Below are 17,038 nucleotides of genomic sequence, written 5' to 3' on the forward strand. Positions count from 1 at the left end.
TGCCAGTCCTGAACTAATTCAGAGGCTGGATTTGGTAATTAGTGTGAAGGAGTAGGAGAAGATCAGAAAGAAGCATGTGTCTTCTCTGGCATCTTGGCTCCACCCTTCTCTTCCATTATTTATTTATAGATTTTAGAGGGTGCTAATTCCCATCATGGCATATATGTAGCATTGCCTATTGCCTTTGTGTCTGTTCTTCCTCTGCACCTCATTTGTATAACATAATTACTATTTTTACTTTTTCCTAAACAGTTTTTCTTTTTAGAGTCAGATTATACTCAATTCTGCCCCAGTTTTTCTTTTGAACTACCCAATTACTGATGTCACGCTAAAATGTAGTATACATTTCCTTACACAATAGATAAATGATTTGTCCATCTTAAGTTCCTTGGAAGTAATCTTTGATATTGATTCTATTATGTTAAATTTTCTATTTAGTTCAGGTTTGGTTATTGAGACAAAGTCCTGAAAAATCTGCAAGTTCATTGAATGTCCATTTTTAAAATTCAATCTTATAGATAATTTTGATATTTTTCACCACAGGCCTAGTTTTTTTTTTTATCACCATTATATGTTATTCCAGGACCTGCAGTCGTTTATTGATAAAATCCTGTACAATTCTAATTGTAGCTCCAGCATATTTGAATTTTTTGGTGGTTCATTGCAAAATTTTCTCTTTTATTGGGGAAGGTTTTGAAATTTGGCAATAATATTAATATATGTTTTCCACAAAGGGATCTCTTTGAGGTAATGATTGGTGGATTTTTTCTATTTCTACTTTCCCCTCATGTTCTATCATTCTAGGACAATTTTCTTGATTTATTTCTTGCTTTATTGTGACAAGATTCTTTTTTTGACAGCTTTCAGGTAGTCCAGTTATTCTTATGTTTTCTTTTCTTTATCTCTTCTATTGACCTGTTGTTTTGCTTAATGTTTCACATTCAGTTTATTTTTTCATTCTATTTTGTTTTGTTATGTTTTAGTCTTTTTTAGCTTCACTGACTTCCCCTTGCCCAATTTTAATTTTTAAAGAATTGTTTTTCTTCTTTAAATCTCTGTATCTTCTTTTCTAGTTGGTTAACTTTTTTTCCCATAATCTTGTTTTTCTTGAATGGTATATATTAGTTTTTCTCCAACTTCTCTCATTTGATTTTTAAAATCTTTTTTGAATTCTTCTATAAATTTTTTTCTGGGCAGGTAACTATTTAACATTACTCTTTGAGGTACAAGAGGCTTTTTTTTTACTTCACTCTTTCCTATTTCCATGGTAAGTTTCTAAGATAGATTTCTTTCTTCTTTAGTCATTCATTTTTTTAAAATAAGAAGTATTAGTGTAAGCACCTCTAATCCTAAAGTGGAGGGGCAGATGATGCCTCTAGCTTCACTCCAGTTCTCCCCTCTGATCTGAAACCCCAAACCAAAGCAGATGGCTCTTTTGATCACAAGTCTATTGGAATTGCCTTCATTTACCTCATTGCTAAAAAGAGCCAAGTCCATCACAGTTAGTTGATCATTACATAATCTTGTTGTTACTGTCTACAATGTTCTTCACTCAGCATCAGTTGATGTCTTTCCAGACTTTTCTGAAATCATCATTTCTTACAGAATAATATTCCATTATAATTATATACCATAACTTATTCAGCCATTTCCCATTTGAGGGGCATCCACTCAGTTTTCAGTTCCTTGCCACTACAAAAAGAACTACTGTAAACATTTTTTCACATGTGAATCTTTTTCCCTCTTTTGTGATTCCTTTGAGATAAAGACTCAGTAGAGGGCTGGATCAGCCCTTTGGGTATAGTTCTAAATTGCTCTCCAGAATGGTTGTATCACTTCACAGCTCCACTAAAAATGTATTAATGTCCCAGTTTTCCCACATTCCCTTCAATATTTATCATTATCTTTTCTTGTCATCTTAGCCAATCTGAGAAGTGTGGAGTGGTACCTCAGAATTGTCTTAAATTGCATTTCTCTAATCAGTAGTGATTTAGAACATTTGTTAATATGACTAGAAATAGTTTTAATGTCTTTGTCTGAAAATTGTATGTTCATATCTTTTGACCATTCATCATTTGGGGAATGGCTTGATATACCATACATACCACAGTTGTTTTTTATTCATATTTGGAACAAAATAAAATTTGTTTCTCTAGCTAATCTGGTACTATTCTCTTCCTCTCTCCCTTCCTCCCTCACTCTCTCCCTTCCTCCTTCTTTCTTTCCCCCTTCTCTTCTTTCTCCCTCTCCCTTTTTCTTTGTCTCCCTCCCTTCCCTTCTCCCTTTCCCTTTCTAAATTTCAAACAAAAAGTGCATTTTTTAAAATGTTTGACTTGAAGAGAAGCTATCTAGCATTAATTTCTTTTATTGTACTATAGTTTATTTCTACTGAAATATGTACATGTAACAACAATGTATAAAAAATTATAAAATCATCATTAAAAGTATACAACCAGACAAGATATACAAGAATTTTGTGGAATTTTATTATTGTGGCCATTAAACAATGAAAGCAAAATAACTTACTGGAATATTAAAAAAAAAAAGTTAAATGTTAGAGTCATAGAGAAGAGACAGAATCAGTTTGCTTTTTTTCTCTTTCCCCATATCCATTTGATGTTGCTCAAATTAATACCATCAGCCACCTAGGGTTTTTTTTTTAATTTAATGATTTATGCCTATGCCCAGTATTCTTTCTTTATTCATAATAAATAGTTGGGGGAAGAAGAGAATGGAACAAGAGAGAAAATTTGTATCCATTAGAACAGGATACAAATGAACCAAATCTCAACTTTCTAATTGTGAATGTTTTCTTTATTCACAATAAAGAGTTGGGGGAAGAAGAGAATGGAACAAGAGAGAAAATTTGTATCCATTAGAACAGGATACAAATGAACCAAATCTCAGCTTTCTAATTGTGAATGTTTTTCTTGGGATCATTATTCAAGAATAAAGCTGCACTTTCTCTTTGGTTAACACTTCTATTAGCTGCTGGGACTCTTCAATTATATCTTCATCTTTCATTTCCCTGATGTTCAGGTGTGTCCATTTCCTTGATTGGTTGCCCATTAAAATGTAATCTGATCTACCTCATTGATATATAGCCTCTCTGTCACAAAAGACTTTTACAGTAGTTTTAAGTAGCATGTGCCTCTTAATCTTAAATCTATACCATAGAAACATTTTGCCCTTCCTCCTTCAAATTAACTTAATCTCTGTTTACAGTCTTGATTTCTTCCTTGGATTTTTTGTCAAACATGGCATCTTCAGTTTCATCTTTTCTCTTCAGAAAAGGTTTAAAAACCAACTTCTCATCTTTATAAGAATGTCTATTAATCATTTTCCAAACATCCTCCTAAATCCAATAATATAAATGATCAGGACATGTACTACTTCATTAACCAAATGGTAGAATACAAGACACTTTTTGTCATCTTCAATAGTTTTTGATGAAACTTGACTTTTATTCAAACTGCCTCCTCCACATACCACATAAAAGAATCTTCATTATTTTTATCAATGTATTCCAAAGATATTCCCTAAAATAAAAGTCCTTGAATGGGATTCAATCTTGCTAATGCACACCAATTTTTTAAGAATTGCATAGCCATGATGCTATTTTATTTCAATCTCAATCACAAATTGAACAGTGATTAACAATAACAGTCCTGTAATTGCATTTAAGTATGTGCACATCAAATTGACATGTTGAAGAACAACGCAATGCCAAAGAACATATTAACCTTAGTCTGTAGCAAAAATTAAATAAGATCACAGAAATAAAATTAAAATAGATCTTAAATAAAGGCCAAGATTTGTAACAATTTTTTAAAATAGGATTTATGGTAACCTTGCCTTCCCAATTACTCTACGGGAAGTTTACACAAGACTTGGATTCATGGTACTATTCTTGATTAAGCCCCTATCCCACAGTTTTATCCTACCTTTTAGATTTTCATGCAGTAATAAAAGACAAAGAACAATTAAAATAGCAAGCATTGTGATATTAAGGAGAAACTCCATTTAGCAAGCATTCTTGACACCCAAGACTCTGTTAGGATTCTTACAAGGTCCTAAGTCACTGGAATTGATAGACACTCCAGGAGATTCACAAGTCAGGATTCAGTTGGGAGATTCACAAGTTCAGTGGAGGAGATTCACAAGTCACAGCTCCACAATCCCACTCTCGGAGGAGGAGTCAACCTTTGACTTCACACCTCTAAAAGAGCCTATAAAAGGATAAGGCCACTGGGAGCACAAGGAGATTGAGAAGCCAGAAGTCGGAGTTGAGCTAGAGGCTGGAAGCTGGAAGAGGCAAAAGATTAGTGGTAAGAGCTTTTGGAACCAAGGAGAAAGATAGGCTTCTAAGAAAACTAACCATGATATTTTGAAGGAAACAATAAAGGATCTGGATTTTAACTCCTGGCTGCATTTGGGGTAATTATTGAACTGAACTGAAATTAAGGCTGCCCCCGGAAGCTCCCCAAGAAATCTGCTCCCAGAGAATGATTATATTTAGAGAAGAGAACATTACAAAACTCCAAGCAAACTGATTTGTCGTCTTCTTATCAGCCTGGTCTTAGTCCCTGGTCCCATCTTGATCTTAAGATCAATCAAGGGGAGCAAGAAATGTGGGGATAACAATTTGCCCATGATCACAGAATGCTATCACATATCTTTTAAGATATGAAAGCTGCCTAGCACATAGTGTTATTGTTCTATTATGGGAATATATATATATATTGTTCACACATATAATATATACACATATATAATATACATACACATATATACACACATAAATATGCATATGTTTATATTTACATATATACATGTATATGTATGTGTATATGTTGTTTTTCTATGGGAATGAGGGCATGCCAAGGTTTGGAAGAGCATGGACAACCATATACAGTTTATCATGAAACAAATATCAGAAGGAATGATTAAAAGCCCTATTGCTTCATTAGTGCCTATTTTTTGACTCAAGAATGAGAGGAGGAATTTCTAAATAGATTAAACCTTCAGCACATATTGAATGTAATTTTTAAAATTTTTCTTTCATCTTCCTTCCCTATTGCCATTGCCCCTTCCTATCTACTCCCTCTCCTATTTCCTCTATCCACTTTGGAGTATGAGAGGGTTTAGGTAGTTAAATTTCTGGCAATTGTGGGGTAAAGAAAGATGAGGGAAGAGTAGGTTGGGCTATCTTTGGTTCAGGCTACTCCTTTTTCTTTTATATAGTACTTGACTGAGGCATACTGTCTTGGAAATTTATGGTTTACAGTTTTTTATCATAATAACTAGCATTTAGATACTAAATCCTGTAAAATTTGAAATTTCATATATATTCTCATTTGATTCTCATCGTAGTCTTGTGATTCAGGTGATACAGATGTGACATCTAAAACATTCCTCCCACTCACAGAAGGAAATTCTGCTATCCCTATGTCTTCTTCCACCAGTAGAGCAGAGTTCTATAGTCCCTTTTACCATGAGATTTCAAATTCTGAGGCCTATTTCATTCCCATACAAATCTGACCAGGATATCAGCTCTATGAATGCTGTTTGTGATATACATACTGGCTGATGATTATAGATACATATGTGCATATAGCTAGGTAGTACAGTAGATGGAATGCCAGACTTGGAGTCACAAAGACTCATCTAACCTGGTCTCAGACACTCTAGCTTGTGTTACCCTGGACAAATCACTTAATTTTTCTCTGTCTCAGTTTTCCCACATATAAATTAGGCTGGAGAGGGAAATAACAAATCACTCCAGTATCTTTGCAAAGAAAACCCCAAATTTGATCACAAAGAGTCAAATAGGACTGAAACAACTGTACAACAAAATTATGTAATTATTCAGTAGACCAAGTAATGCAGCATGTCCCCAAAGTCTTACTGTGACATGAAGCTTTATAAAACTTTAAAACAATTATTTAAAAAACAGCATTTGAAGGATTAGTTATTTTAAACTCAATATAACTACCATTTTGTGCTTGATTTTCAAACTTTGTAAAAATTTTCATTAGATGTTGCTCAATGACTTTGTAATGTTGGTTGTTTTGATATATACATGACAGATTTGACATGACCCTGCAAGAAAAAGCCTAATGGACATAGAGCAGGTGATTAAGTAATTAAACAAGAGGACCTACTCTACCATTCTACAAGTCTGAGAAAGTCATATAAGAACTGTCTAACATACAATGCATAATTATAGTATAGTATAGCTTCATTTTGTTAAAAATGAAATTCAAAATTTATTATTCAAAGTTCATAAATCCAAATTGTGTAAAAGAAGTATATGCTTAAAACTGCACTATGACTTTTTGGGACACTGCATATTAGAAGCTGGTTTTCATGTTTGTTTTAGTGTATACCTAATATTGTTGGTTTTGTCTATGATTTTTTTGTACATGAGAACACTGATAGGGTAATGTTTGTCTTTCTATATTTTAAGTAGGCAGGTATTTCTTTAATATGGTCTCCTGAACTGATATACAAAAAAAGAAAATGATGAATGTTGGAGGGGATGTAGGAAAACTGGGACACTGCTGCACTATTGGTGGAGTTGTGAATTGATCCAACCATTCTGGGGAGCAATTTGAAACTATACCCAAAGGGCTATAAAACTATGCATGATCCAGAAATATCTACTAGCTCTGTATCCAAAGAGATCTTAAAATAAAAATGGAAGAGAACCTATTTGTACAAACATTTATATAAAATATGTATATAATATTTGTACAAAAATATTTATAGTGGCTAAGAATTGGAAATTGAAGAGATTCCCATTATGGGGAATGACTGAAAAAATTTTGATATATGATTATAATAGAATATTAATGTGCTATAAGAAATGACAAATAGGACAATTTTAGAAAAATCTGGAAAGAATGAAATGAGATATAAAATGAAATCAGGAGAACATTGTACATAGTGACAACCTTGTATGATGATGAACTATGAATGGCTTAGCTCTTTTCTGCCATATAATTATCCAAGACAATTCCAAAGGACTCATGATCAATAATGCTATCCACATTCAGAGAAAGAACTAATGTTATCTGAATACAGACTGAAGCATATTATTCTCTTTCTCTCTCCCTCCCAGTATCCTCCTCCTTTCCTTCCTTCATTCCTTTAAATTTTTTTTGATTGCATCATCTTGTACAAAATGACTGATATGGAAATGTTTTATATGTTTGCATATGTATAACTTACATCAGAGTGCTTACCATTTCAGGAAGAGAGGTCTAGAACTTGGAGCTCAAAACTTAAGAAACAAAACAAAATGAAACAACAAATATTTTTAAATGTTTTTACATGTAATTGAGGAAAAAATAAAATATTATTTAAAAAATAAAATGGTCTCCTGATAATATGTTGTTACAGGTCCTGTATATTGGATTATCATCATGAGTTTTTTTGAAATAATATTGGGTGTGTCAGCAGGAATTATCATAGGATATTTTCTTCGCTACTTTCCAAGTAGCGATCAGGTAAATAGGAAATAAATCTGTTTGATGGAATGTAGTGCTTAAGCATTTAATAAGAAAAGCTATAATTTGGGAAGATATAAAATATCACTTATTACATTTATTTTTGTGAAAACTATTTTTAATGTATATTGATAACAGAATCCTCATTAGTGCTTTTAATTGAAATTTCTAATTTTTTGCAAATAAGAAACAAAAGAATGATCTACTTAACTCTGATCAACAAAGTTCTTCCTTTCCATTACTACCTTTTAACTTCTAGAAGTCTTAAAATTGGATACAACAACTATTATCCTTTCATTTCCAGATCCTCCCCTGTAAACCTTCCTAAAGGAAGATGCAACATCTATTCCTCTTCTTCCTTCCAACTGTTGGCCACAGTTGACCTAAATTCGCAATACTTATGTAGACAGCATAATTATATTTTAATACTTCCCTCCCTGGTTTGGTCTAGCCAAATTTTTATTCCCCTGACAATTGTTGAAGAGTGTGCTAGAGTTTACACATAGAGGTTTTATCAATACAGAAAAGGCATATCTTTAAATGTTGCCTTAAGTTGATTTTTAAAATCTAATTTACTTGCAATTCAATTCTTAATTATTCAGAGGTTGCTGAATTGGAAGCCCTGTTCTCCCCTCTCCCACTAAAAACTTCATGGGTTAATGGTACCAAGGTAGTAAAAATCTCATTAAGTTTGTTTAAGTTTTCTCTGGTGTAAAGATTTTCATGAAAAACAAGACAGTGTTCAGATATTTCTTCACATGATCACAAGAGATATTGATGACATGAACAGAAAAATGTCATAATGAAAAACTTTTCTTAAATGTTTAATGTAAATTAATCTTTAAACATCTTTGTCTCTAACCCTAGCATATAGTTGCCTGGAAAAGAGCATTCCTCCTTATGGGTACATCTATTGTGGCTGTCATAGGCAGCAATCGAATTGGTTTACATGCAGCTGGAGGACTGACTGCAATAGTGTTGACGTTTGTTTCAGCAATACAGTGGGACCATGAAAAGGTATTTCCTAGAATAAAAAATGGTAAACAATTGCATACTTTTTATTTCTATAATAAATGGTCAGATAATTTTTCATTTAACAATGAACAGTGTTCCTAATTTTTATTAGTTATTCAGTTGTTTGGAATTCTGAACAATTTTTTTTGATAGAATTTATTCTTTCATCCCTCTGATACATATCTAGAAAATTTTAGCATTCATTTTAATAAGACTTTGAGTTCAAAACTCTTCTCCTTCCCTTTCTCCCCTCCTGTCTTCTGAATATTGTAGGCACTTTGGTATAGAGTATGTGCAATCATGGAAAACATATTTCCATATTAATCATAACTATGGAAGAAGAAACACTCAAAAGAAAAGAAAGAGAAGAATTAAAGTGGGGAAAATTTGTGCTTTGATCACATTCTGAGTCCATCAGTTCTTTATTTGGTTATGGATAATGTTTTTCTTCATGAATACGTTGTATTTGTCTTTGGAGCATTTTGTTGCTGAAATTGAATCAATCAGAGTTGGTCATCACACAATATTGCTTATACAGTGTTTTCCTGGTTCTGCTCATTTTACTCTGCATCAGTTTGTACAAGTCTTTTCAGTTTTTCTGAAATCTGCCTTCATTATTTCTTATTGCACAATAGGATTTCAGTATATTTATATATCACAACTTGCTCAGTTTTCAATATTTTGCCCCCCAAAAAAGGCTTCTATAGACATTTTTGCACATGTAGATTCTTTCCTCCCTTTTTATGATCTCTTTGTGATACAGACCTAGTAGTGGTATTACTGATCAAAGGATATGCACAGTTTATTTGCCCTTCATAGTTCAAATTGCTCTCTAGGAATGGTGGGTGGATCAGTTCACAACTCCACTAACCATGCATTAGTGTTCCAATTTTCCTACATTCTCTCCAACATATATCAATTTCTTTTGTCATTTTGGCCAATTGGTTGGTATGGAGGTGGTATCTTAGAGTTGTTTTAATGTACATTTCTCTAATCAAAAAATGATTTAAAGCAGTTCTTCATATGCCTATAGACCTTCATATGCCTATAGACAGCTTTGATTTATTCATTTAAAAGTTGCTTGTTTGACCATTCATCTATTGGGGAATGGCTTGAGATCTTATAAATTTGACTCTGTTTTCTATGTATTTGAGAAATGAGGCCTTTATTAGAGATATTTGCTATTTTAAAAAATTCCCAGATTTCCGCTTTCCTCCTAATCTTGGTTGCACTGTTTTTGTTTGTATAGAAGTTTTTTAATTTAATATAATCAAAATTAACTATTTTGCATTTTGTAATGCGCTCTATCTTGTGTTGGTCCCCTTCCCACAGATCTGAGTGGTAGATTATTTCTTACTCTTCCATTTTGCTTATGGTGTCACCCTTTATAGCTAAATCATGCACCCATTTTGAATTTATCTTGGTAGTATATGATGTTAAATCTATACCTACTTTGTGTCCTATTGTTTTCCAGTTTTCCATAGTTTTGGGGAAAGTGAGTTCTTATGCTAGAAGCTTGGGTCTTTGGATTTATCAAACAATAGGGTACTTTTATCATTGACTCCTGTATTATATGTACCAAGTCTATTCCACTAATCTATCACTTTATTTCTTAGCCAGTTGACCAGAGAGTTTTGATGATTACTGCTTTATAATATAGTTTTGAGATCTGGTTTCGCTAAAATTAATTTTGTTGTTATTTTTTATAGCTCTATCAGATAGTTTTTTGGTAGTTTGATTAGTAAAGCAGAATTATCGTTTTTATTATATTGGCTCAGCCTACTGATATCTTTCTGATTCTGAGTTTATTTATATGAAGATTGTTTTGTAATTGTGTTCATATAGTTCCTGGGTTTGTCTTGGCAGATAGACTGCCAAATATTTTATATTGTTTACAGTTATTTTAAATGGAATTTCTCTTTCTATCACTTGCTACTAGACATACTAGGCTTTGTTGGTCATATATATAAATACTGATAATTTCTGTGGATTTATCCTTATATCCTGCACTTTGTTAAAGTTGTTAATTTTTTCAAGTAACTTTTTTTGTTGATAGGCTAGGGTTCTCCAAATATATCATCTTATCATCCACAAATAGTGAATGGTTTTGTTCCTTCGATTTCTTTTCCTTCTCTTATTGCTAAAGCTAATATTTCTAGTACTTTTTAACAAAAATGATAATGGGCATCCTTGCTTCACCCCTGTTTTTATTGGAAAGGCTTCTGCTTGTTCCCCTAACAAGTAATGCTTACTGATGATTTTAGATAAATGCTGCTTATCATTTTAAGAACACTCCCTTTATTCCTATGCTGGCTAGTATTTTTAATAGAAATGGTTCTATATTTTGTCAAAAGCTTTTTCAGCATCTATTGAGATAATATCTTGTTTCTGTTGGTTTTTTAAAATTGATATATGGTTAATTATGTTTAATATTGTATCAACTCTGCATTCCTGGTGTAAATCGCATCTGGTCATAGTGTATAATCCTGGTGATATATTGCTGGTATTCACCTTGCTAGCATTTTGTTCAAAATTTTTACATCAATATTTATTAGGGAAATTGGTCTATAATTTTTTTCTCGCATTTCTTTCTGGTTTAGGTTATCAGCACTACATATGTGTCATAAAGGGATTTTGTCAGAGCTTCTTCTTTGTCTATTTTTCCAAATAGTCTATATAATATTTGAATCAATTGTTCTTTAAATGTTTGGTAGTATCCATTTGGTGAACCCAGGAAGTTCATTAATGGCTTGTTCAATTTCATTTTTCCAAGATGGGATTATTTAGGCAATCAATTTCCTGATCTGTTAATCTAGATTTTTTTTTTAGTAAATATTCATCAACTTTGCTCAGATTGTTAGATTTATTGGCATATAATTGGGCAAAACATTTCTAAATTGATTGCTTTAATTTATTATTCATTGGTGGTGATTTTACTCTTTTAATTTTTGATATGAGATATTTAGTTTTCTTTCTTTTTTAAAATCAAATTAACCAATGACTTACCTATCTTAATGATTTTTTCATAAAACCAGTTCCTAGATTTATTTATAGCCTGATAGTTTTTTGTTTCAGTTTTGTTTTGTTTTTGTTTTTGTTTTCTATTTTATTAATCTCACATTTGATTTTCAGTCATTAAAACACACAAAAATGAAAAACAAGAAAGAAGGAGAGCAGAATCATTGACTTGCTTGATTAAAGTTTGATTTTTATGCAAAATAGCCTTTTAAAAAATAATTAAAATTTTCTGTTCCCTTTCTTGTTCTGAAGTCTATATTCCATGTTTTTGTGTGTGTGTGTGTATGTGTGTGTGTGTGTGTGTGTGTGTGTGTGTGTGTGGTTTTTTTGCTGAGGCAATTGGGGTTAAGTGACTTGCCCAGGATCACACAACTAGGAAATGTTAAGTGTCTGAGACCAGATTTGAACTCAGGTCCTTCTGAATTTAGGGATAGTACTCTATCCACCATGCCACCTAGCTGCCTCTTTCCATGTTTTTTTTTCCCAAATTTCATCATTATTATCACTATGTCTGCTTGTTCTAATTATGCTTTATTTATTCTATATTACTTTATTTACATTGCAAGCTTCTTTGCATTCATCTTATAATCCTCTATTGAGAATTGTGTTCAATCATTCATTGCAGTTGTGGTACAATTGTAATAAATATGTTACGATTTATTTGGCTATTGTTCACTACTGGACCCATGGGTTGTCTTCAGATTATATTGTTTTTGACATTTTTCATTGTCTCTAAGTAATGGTGTAATAAATTATTTTCACAAGTCTTTTTTCCCCTTTTAGTAATGTCTATATGATATAGTCCTAGTAGGATAAGTGCTAGATCAAAGATGATCATATGAATAACATAATTGTTCTAACTTTTACAATGATTTTTCCCAAAAGACTTCTTCCATTTATAGCATTCTCCAACTATGTACTAACAGTCACACAGTATACTAAGAGGAAATAAAGAAATGTCTAATTATTACATTCTTTTTGAGGTAAATAAGTTTTGGTGAAGGGGTACTGGAAAGTTAATGATTATTTGTAAGACTTATTTCTATTTAAAAAAAAATCTTCCCATGTTATGGTCCTTGACACAAGGCACTGACTGGAATCATTACTCTCCATTTCTCCTTCATCATGGCTAAGTGGTGATTTGAGTTTTTTCCAAACCCCTCTTTTGGACTCTCTTTTAGACACCAGAGAATGGTAAAGAAAAGGCATGATGTGTACTTTCTATTTTCTGCAGCCTGAGACACATTTTAATTCTTTTTTAAAAAATTTTTATTTAATAATAATTATATTGACAGAATCCATGCCAGGGTAATTTTTTTACAACATTATCCCTTGCACTCGTTTCTGTTCCGATTTTTCCCCTCCCTCCCTCCACCCCCTCCTCTAGATGGCAAGCAGTCCTATATATGTTGGATATGTTGCAGTATATCCTAGATACAATATATGTTTGCAGAACCGAACAGTTCTTTTGTTGCACAGGGAGAATTGGATTCAGAAGGTATAAATAACCCGGGAAGAAAAACAAAAATGCAGATAGTTCACATTCGTTTCCCAGTGTTCTTTCTTTGGGTGTAGCTGCTTCTGTCCATCATTTATCAATTGAAACTCGGTTAGGTCTCTTTGTCAAAGAAATCCACTTCCATCAAAATATGTCCTCATACAATATCGTTGTCGAAATGTATAATGATCTCCTGGTTCTGCTCATTTCACTTAGCATCAGTTCATGTAAGTCTCGCCAGTCCTCTCTGTATTCATCCTGCTGGTCATTTCTTACAGAACAATAATATTCCATAACATTCATATACCACAATTTACCCAGCCATTCTCCAATTGATGGGCATCCATTCATTTTCCAGTTTCTAGCCACTACAAACAGGGCTGCTACAAACATTTTGGCACATACAGGTCCCTTTCCCTTCTTTAGTATTTCTTTGGGATATAAGCCCAATAGAAACACTGCTGGATCAAACTTTTTGGGCATAATTCCAGATTGCTCTCCAGAATGGTTGGATTCGTTCACAACTCCACCAACAATGCATTAGTGTCCCAGTTTTCCCGCAGCCCCTCCAACATTCATCATAATTTTTTCCTGTCATCTTAGCCAATCTGACAGGTGTGTAGTGGTATCTCAGAGTTGTCTTCATTTGCATTTCTCTGATCAATAATGATTTGGAACACTCTTTCATATGAGTGGTAATAGTTTCAATTTCATCCTCTGAAAATTGTCTGTTCATATCCTTTGACCATTTATCAATTGGAGAATGGCTTGATTTCTTATAAATTTGAGTCAGTTCTCTATATATTTTGGAAATGAGGCCTTTATCAGAACCTTTAACTGTGAAGATGTTTTCCCAGTTTGTTGCTTCCCTTCTAATCTTGTTTGCATTAGTTTTATTTATACAAAGGCTTTTTAATTTGATGTAATCAAAATTTTCTATTTTGTGATCAGTAATGGTCTCTAGTTCATCTTTGGTCACAAATTTCTTTCTCCTCCACAAGTCTGAGAGATAAACTATCCTATGTTCCTCTAATTTATTTATAATCTCGTTCTTTATGCCTAGGTCATGGACCCATTTTGATGGTCCATGGTATATGGTGTTAAGTGTGGGTCCATGCCTAATTTCTGCCACACTAATTTCCAATTATTCCAGCAGTTTTTATCAAATAATGAATTCTTATCCCAGAAGTTAGGGTCTTTGGGTTTGTCAAACACTAGATTGCTATAGTTGACTATTCTGTCTTGTGAACCTAACCTTTTCCACTGATCCACTAATCTATTTCTTAGCCAATACCAAATGGTTTTGGTGACTGCTGCTTTATAATATAATTTTAGATCAGGTACAGCTAGGCCACCTTCATTTGATTTTTTTTTCCCATTAATTCCCTTGAGATTCTCGACTTTTTATTGTTCCATATGAATTTTGTTGTTATTTTTTCTAGATCATTAAAATATTTTCTTGGAAGTCTGATTGGTATAGTGCTAAATAAATAGATTAGTTTAGGGAGTATTGTCATCTTTATTATGTTTGCTTGGCCGATCCAAGAGCACTTAATATTTTTCCAATTATTTAAGTCTGACTTTATTTGTGTGGAGACTTTTTTATACTTTTGCTCATATAATTCCTGACTTTCCTTTGGTAGATAGATTCCCACATATTTTATGGTATCAACAGTTATTCTGAATGGAATTTCTCTTTGTATCTCTTGCTGTTGGGTTTTGTTGGTGATGTATAAAAATGCTGAGGATTTATGGGGATTTATTTTGTAGCCAGCTACTTTGCTAAAATTATGAATTATTTCTAATAGCTTTTTAGTAGAATCTCTGGGGTTCTCTAGGTATACCATCATATCATCTGCAAAGAGTGATAGTTTGGTTTCCTCATTGCCTACTCTAATTCCTTTAATATCTTTCTCGACTCTTATTGCCGAGGCTAGTGTTTTTAATACGATATTAAATAATAATGGTGATAGTGGGCAACCTTGCTTCACTCCAGATCTTACTGGGAAAGGTTCCAGTTTTTCCCCATTGCATATGATACTTACTGATGGTTTTAAATATATGCTCCTGACTATTTTAAGGAAAAGTCCATTTATTCCTGTGCTCTCAAGTGTTTTTATTAGGAATGGATGTTGGATTTTATCAAATGCTTTTTCTGCATCTATTGAGATGATCATATGGTTTTTGTTTGTTTGGTTATTGATACAGTCAATTATGCTAATAGTTTTCCTAATATTCAACCAGCCCTGCATTCCTGGTATAAATCCTACTTGGTCATAGTGTATTATCCTGGGGATGATTTTCTGTAATCTTTGTGCTAATATTTTATTTAAGATTTTAGCATCAATATTCATTAGGGAGATTGGTCTATAATTTTCTTTCTCTGTTTTCAGCCTACCTGGTTTAGGTATCAGTACCATGTCTGTGTCATAAAAGGAGTTTGGTAGGACTCCTTCAATCCCTATTTTTTCAAATAGTTTATTTAGCATTGGAGTTAATTGTTCTTTAAATGTTTGGTAGAATTCACATGTAAATCCATCTGGTCCTGGGGGTTTTTTCTTAGGGAGTTGATTGATAGTTTGTTCTATTTCTTTTTCTGAGATGGGACTGTTTAGGATGTTTACTTCTTCCTCTGTTAGTTTGGGCAAGCTATATTTTTGGAGGTATTTTTCTATTTCATTTAAGTTGTCGAATTTATTGGCATAAAGTTGGGCAAAGTAACTCCTAATTATTGCTCTAATTTCCTCTTCGTTAGTGGCGAGTTCTCCCTTTTCATTTTTAAGACTAACAATTTGATTTTCCTCTTTCCTTTTTTTAATCAGATTTACTAAGGGTTTGTCTATTTTGTTGGTTTTTTCATAGAACCAACTCTTAGTTTTATTAATTAATTCAATAGTTTTTTTACTTTCAATTTTATTGATCTCTCCTTTTATTTTTAGAATTTCAAGTTTAGTGTTTGACTGGGGATTTTTAATTTGTTCCTTTTCTAGCATTTTTAGTTGCAAGCCCAATTCATTGACCTTCTCTTTCTCTATTTTATACAAATAGGCCTCTAGAGATATGAAATTTCCCCTTATTACCGCTTTGGCTGCATCCCATACATTTTGGTATGATGTCTCATTATTATCGTTTTCTTGGGTGAAGTTATTAATTATGTCTATGATTTCCTGTTTCACCCAATCATTCTTTAGTATGAGATTATTTAGTTTCCAATTATTTTTTGGTCTACTTCCTCCTGGCTTTTTGTTGAGTGTAATTTTCATTGCATCGTGGTCTGAAAAGGATGCATTTACTATTTCTGCCTTACTGCATTTGAGTTTGAGGTTTTTATGTCCTAATATATGGTCAATTTTTGCATAGGTTCCATGAACTGCTGAAAAGAAATTGTACTCCTTTCTGTCTCCGTTACATTTTCTCCAGAGATCTATCATATCTAATTTTTCTAGTATTCTCTTTACCTCTTTGACTTCTTTCTTATTTTGTGGTTTGATTTATCTAATTGAGAGTGCAAGGTTGAGATCTCCCACTATTATAGTTTTGCTGTCTATTTCTTCTTGCAGCTCTCTTAATTTCTCTCTTAAGAATTTAGATGTTACACCACTTGGTGCATATATGTTTAATATAGATAGTGCTTCATTATCCATGCTACCCTTTAGCAAGATATAGTGCCCTTCCTTATCTCTTTTAATTAGATCAATTTTTGCTTTAGCTTGATCTGAGATCAGGATGGCTACCCCTGCTTTTTTGACTTCACCTGAAGCATAGTAGATTTTGCTCCAACCTTTTACCTTTAACCTGCATGTATCTCCCCGCTTCAGGTGTGTTTCCTGTAAACAACATATTGTAGGATTCTGGCTTTTAATCCATTCTGCTAACCGCTTCCTCTTTATGGGGGAGTTTACCCCGTTCACGCTTATGGTTAGAATGACCAATTCTGTATTACTTGCCATCTTGTTAACCCCGGTTTATGCTTTTCTCCCTTCTTTACCCTTTACTC

The 17,038-nt window shown here is 32.9% G+C and overlaps 1 protein-coding gene across 2 annotated transcripts in view; it reads left to right on the forward strand.

Moving 5' to 3' along the window:
* SLC9B1 (solute carrier family 9 member B1) overlaps window positions 1–17,038 on the forward strand; it is a 92,669-nt gene that overhangs the window by 40,003 nt on the left and 35,628 nt on the right. For both annotated transcript variants that reach the window (XM_051966167.1, XM_051966166.1), the window contains exons 8-9: window positions 7,405–7,511; window positions 8,379–8,528. In XM_051966167.1, the coding sequence (XP_051822127.1) occupies window positions 7,405–7,511; window positions 8,379–8,528 (257 nt within the window). The remainder of the gene's footprint in view (window positions 1–7,404; window positions 7,512–8,378; window positions 8,529–17,038) is intronic.

This window comes from Antechinus flavipes, chromosome 6 (genome assembly GCF_016432865.1).
Source record: "Antechinus flavipes isolate AdamAnt ecotype Samford, QLD, Australia chromosome 6, AdamAnt_v2, whole genome shotgun sequence".
Classification (NCBI taxonomy): domain Eukaryota; kingdom Metazoa; phylum Chordata; class Mammalia; order Dasyuromorphia; family Dasyuridae; genus Antechinus; species Antechinus flavipes.